A 4931-nucleotide genomic window follows, 5' to 3' on the forward strand; every position below is an offset into this window, starting at 1 on the left:
AATTTTTCTTCTGTCTTTTTTTTTTTTTTACTTTCTCCACAAAAAAAATATATATATATGTATATATATATATAAGCAGGCCAGCTGTTTCCAACATTTATAATAATAATAATAATCATAAATGTTTCTTGAGGAGCAAATTAGCATATTAGAATGATTTCTGAAGGATCATGTGACACTGACGACTGGAGTAATGATGCTAAAAATTCAGCTTTATATCACAGGAATAAATTAAATTTTAAAATATATTACAAATAAAAAAAGAGCTATTTTAAATAGTAATAATATTTCACAATCTTACAGTACTGTATTTCTGATTAAATTAATGAAGCCTTGGTGAGCATAAGAGACTTCTTTCAAAAACATTTAAAAAAAAACTTATATATTACATTAATTATTTACTATAATTACATATACATTTATACTATTATAATATTATATTATTATAAAAAATTTGTAATTTACTCATTTTTACATTTCCTAAGTTTAAGAGCATTGAATTGTTACATTTGCCAGAATGTGTCTATTTTGGGGATTTTCCACTTTTTAAAAATGTTTTCTTTATGATGAAATAATATACTTTTCACTTTACATAAGAACTTTTTTTTTTTAAATTCATTTCACTTTTTTTCATACAATTTGTAAGCCCTTTTGTCACATTTGACAGCGTTCAGGTTGCCATGTATTTACATAAATATTTACAAATTAATTCTAATTAACTACATATACTTTGTATGTCGTTTTTTTCTGAGCTGCTTGTTATTCACAGTTCTTGATATTAATATAGTAATGTCTGATGTGTGGAACACAAACACTGGAACGCATTTTTTAAAATAACAAAGAATCAATAGTCATTACCACGATGTCAAGTGTTTTAAAGAACAATTAAGTTAAAGAAGTTTGTATTTGGTTATGATGGAAATGAGAAGTGACAGCGAGCACAATGACAGTTTATAGATCAAAAAGTCTAATCATTTTAAGATCCACACTGTCACACTTGAACTTACATAAGTCTTTCATGTGTAATGCTTTGCCTTTTTATTTCCTCCAGTGCCACAATAACCACTATTAACCATGACGAGGTTTGGTACAAACGTCTGGATGGCAGCAAATCAAAGCTTTACATCTCTCAGCTCCAGAAAGGCAAATACACTATAAAGCGCTCCTAAAGATCCTCCTCATCTTCCTCCAGTCTCCATTTCCAGTGTCAAACCAAACCTTCACTGGTTCCATGCCCTTCTCCGTTTGTCACCACATCGACTCGTTCATGCTGGATGTTACATGCATGTACCACATGTTTGCACTTCCTAAGTTCAAGCTGCTATACAAACACCTGGTTGCCAAGGAAACAGTGAAAGTGTGTGTGTGTGTGTGCCTTGATGACAAAGATGAGCCAGTAAAGCCTTGTTCAAAGCAGTGAAGCTCAACTTATTGGTATTGCTGATACTGAACACATGACAGTTCCCATGCCTTTTATGAAATATAGAGTCAGTATTTTTATTTGTTGATTTATGGAGCATGTCTCAGTGTTCTGAAATGATTTAGTGCCATGTATCCTGTTCTGTGTCTTTGAGATGCATAATGTTTTAAACAACAGAACAGTCCGCAAAGTGTTATTTTTCTACTTGTTCTAAAAATAATAGACAATAACTTGTGAATTCACTCTTAAAGACTGTAAAACGCATGGAGAATGTTTTAGTTTAGGATTAACGTGCAAGTCATGTACTTGTTTTGCAACTGTTATTATTTTCTGTTAAACCAACCAAATGTAGCATATTCTGATCAAATGTGTGACTCGTGACTGGCTATATAAAAAACTATTTCTGTTAAATATTGTATTTTTCAAGTACCCAAATGTGAGTCTCTAACAGTTGTACTTAATGATGTGTGTTGTATTTTCTCTAGTTATATGTTCATATCCATTTTACACGTGCACTTGAGTGGTTTGTAATTGTGTATCAAGTTGCATGATTTGACTTATTTTTTAAAATTACTGATTTAAAAATGCTTTCATTGATACGATACCAAACACAACACCACCGTCTTCCAGACGACAAAGGTCCAACACATCTGATTCGCAGCGTTAATATAAATCTCCTCAAATTAGTAAGGAGTATTATGTGACCTATAAAACACAATATTCGTAGCAGATAAAGAAGAAGCTCTGACTGGACTGTGAATTCACAGAATGTAATTATATTGCACAGTGGAAATGTCATATTCTGTTATAAAGGTGATTTTGCATGTCATTTTGTTGCTTCTGTATTTATCCTGTGTTTACAATATGAAAATATATTAAAAAAAAAAAAAATCGTAATGTTTCCTAAACTTCCTTTGCCAACACAATATCAGAAATGTTTGCTTTTATTTGTATGGGATATAATTCAGCATTAATACCAGGCTTATTAGCTAAAATTAAAACTAAAACCATAACTAAATATTCACCGAAATAAAATAAAATACACAAAACTTAAACATTTTATTTCAGCCAGATGGCAAGGAAACATTTCTAACTTTCATTTAGGTTAATGACGTTCTAAAATAATTTTAAAAAATAAAACAAAGAAAATTATACAAACTTTATACAGTATTAGGCATATTTTAAAAATCTAAAATTAATAAAAATAACAAAACAAAATGAAAACCTAATTCAAATTATTAATAAAACCTATAATAGTATCTCAATCGCACTAAATTTTAATTGCTCAAAAAACGCAACGAGTAAAAAAGCTTATTCTGTTAAGAATGTCATTCATGCGTCTAAATGGATAGTTGTAAAAATGAAAATTGTCTGCAGAACACAAAGATATTTTGAGGAACACTGGGAGCCATACAAAAAAAAAAAAGTGTATACTATTCCTTTAATAGAACAAAATACAAATGGGCATCTTGACATGTGCAGAATCAATTTCTGCAATCTGAATTCTTACGTAAATTATCTTTACTTCTCTGGTACATTTATGCACAGAAATTTATTAATGAAATCTACAAAGAGAAATTCCTGCTCAAGTTTTATGAATATTCACGAAGCCTATATATTTGCCAAATCATGAGATTAATCATTATTAGTCGTTTTAAACAAGTCCTACTATTTTAAGACATGACTTCTTAATTAACAGTTAAAAAAATGATTATTAAATGCAGTGCCTTCCTATGACCATGTAGAGGCAGTAGAAACTTACAGTTGTTTATCTTGTTGGTCACTGCATGTCTGCTGTACTGCTGCACCAAAGCTGCTGTGTCTGTTTTCCAGGGTCTTTCGTCACTTTTGTGGCAGCCTCTCTGTAATAATCTCATCACCAAGCCTTGTAGAATTGTTTTATTTTGATTTATTTAATTTTTTCTCATTTGCTATCTCTGAACAGTGGAGTCTTCAGTCTTTGTAATATTTCTCAACTGATATTTAGGAGTTTTTACAGCCAGCACATTGTCTTCAGTCAGCAGGTGACTAATGGTGGTACTCATAATGAATTGTTTATAAGTCAGAAGAACCTGACACTCGTTCACAAGGGCCAGAGCTAATGAGCTCGAGCAAAAGACAAAGAACACTTTTATGAGGCGGAGGCTGAAACCTGCCTTGTGTTTGAGACAGGGCCGGGTCTAGGCGGGGGCTGACGGTAAATTTTTGTTTAAATTGATAGTTTAGTTGTCCTATAAACTTAAATGGGTCATGTTCTTGTTACGCAGCTAGTTAATGAAATCCAAGTACAAAATGCTATAATTTTTGCACCTATAGGTGAAAAATCTTTTGATTTGCCTTGTTGCATGTTGCATTTAGCTAACAGCTTTTTTTAATCTCTGTATTTTAGCATTTGTTGATGCTGAAAATCAGTTATACTGGGATCCTAGTCTAAAAAAAAATATTAAAAACGCAAAACACACCTGATGCGAATTCTTTGCTCTTCATTTTCTATAAGCAGAGTTAACAGACCCTGTTGTATTTTCTTGTAATTTATTAAAAGAAGGTACACCGCCATCTTGTGCCGACTAAACTGACTTGAACGCACCTGACTCGTAATTACGACTTGTCAACTCGTAAAAGTACGAACGTCCCAGGAGGACTTGAACGCAGCATAAACACATATTTAACATATATTTAACATTTCTGCACTCACACAGACACAAAATGCAAGACTGAAAATTGAGTAAATAAAAGTAAACTATGAATATATTACCCTAGAAAGTGCTGCCCTACCACAATTTCTGATTGCCCCCCCAGTCCAGCGAGCCTAGTACCGGGCCTGGTTTGAGACCAAGCGTCTGTACTCTGCTGAAGCCCTGGACTGATGCAACAGCCTATAGATATGCTGAAAAAAAAACGTTAAAACACTACGGCAGCAAACTATAGCCAACAGCGGAACCGACTTCCTGCAAACGCAACAAAAATCATTAAAGCTGAAGTGTGCGCTTTCAGCTCCACTAGCATAACGATTGTTTCACACAGGTTTCCCGAACACTCCCCCATCTTTCATTGGTCGAGAAAGCGGTAGCCACGCCCCCAAACTCACGCCATTGGTTGAGCGAATATTGCCGCGCAGTGCTGGAGTTCTGATAGCCATATAAAGCCAAAGTGTTACTTTTTTCTGGAAAAACAACCTACTAATGGTTCCGTATCGGCACATTAAGTTGGGAGCAAGTATTTTAACATTGAGAAAACCACACACTTTACCTTTAAACATTGTAAGTATGACAAAAAAGTTCTAAAAATGCATAAATTAACAGCATTTGAAATAAATGTATCAGTATTGTTGAACATTGCCTGAAATGGGCTATATCCAGCAAAATCCTAATAGGTAATGTTCCAAAACCAAATGGCTCAAATTTTGGCAGACATTTAAGGTTTGTGTCCTGAGTCGAGCTTCCCACACAAATGAGGCAGGCGTTTTCTCAGCGAGTTGACTGAGGTATGTAAAGCAACACCTGTCCTAGTA

The 4931-nt window shown here is 33.4% G+C and overlaps 1 protein-coding gene across 1 annotated transcript in view; it reads left to right on the forward strand.

The window, feature by feature from the left end:
• Positions 1–1637, forward strand: part of LOC107721817 (breast cancer metastasis-suppressor 1-like protein-A) — a 4930-nt gene extending 3293 nt beyond the window's left edge. The window contains exon 10 of the mRNA XM_016529986.1: positions 1052–1637. Coding sequence (XP_016385472.1) covers positions 1052–1169 — 118 coding nt within the window. The 3' untranslated portion in view covers positions 1170–1637. The remainder of the gene's footprint in view (positions 1–1051) is intronic.
• Positions 1638–4931: the final 3294 nt, after the last annotated feature.

This window comes from Sinocyclocheilus rhinocerous, unplaced genomic scaffold (assembly GCF_001515625.1).
Source record: "Sinocyclocheilus rhinocerous isolate Xijiao unplaced genomic scaffold, SAMN03320098_v1.1 scaffold4561, whole genome shotgun sequence".
NCBI lineage: Eukaryota > Metazoa > Chordata > Actinopteri > Cypriniformes > Cyprinidae > Sinocyclocheilus > Sinocyclocheilus rhinocerous.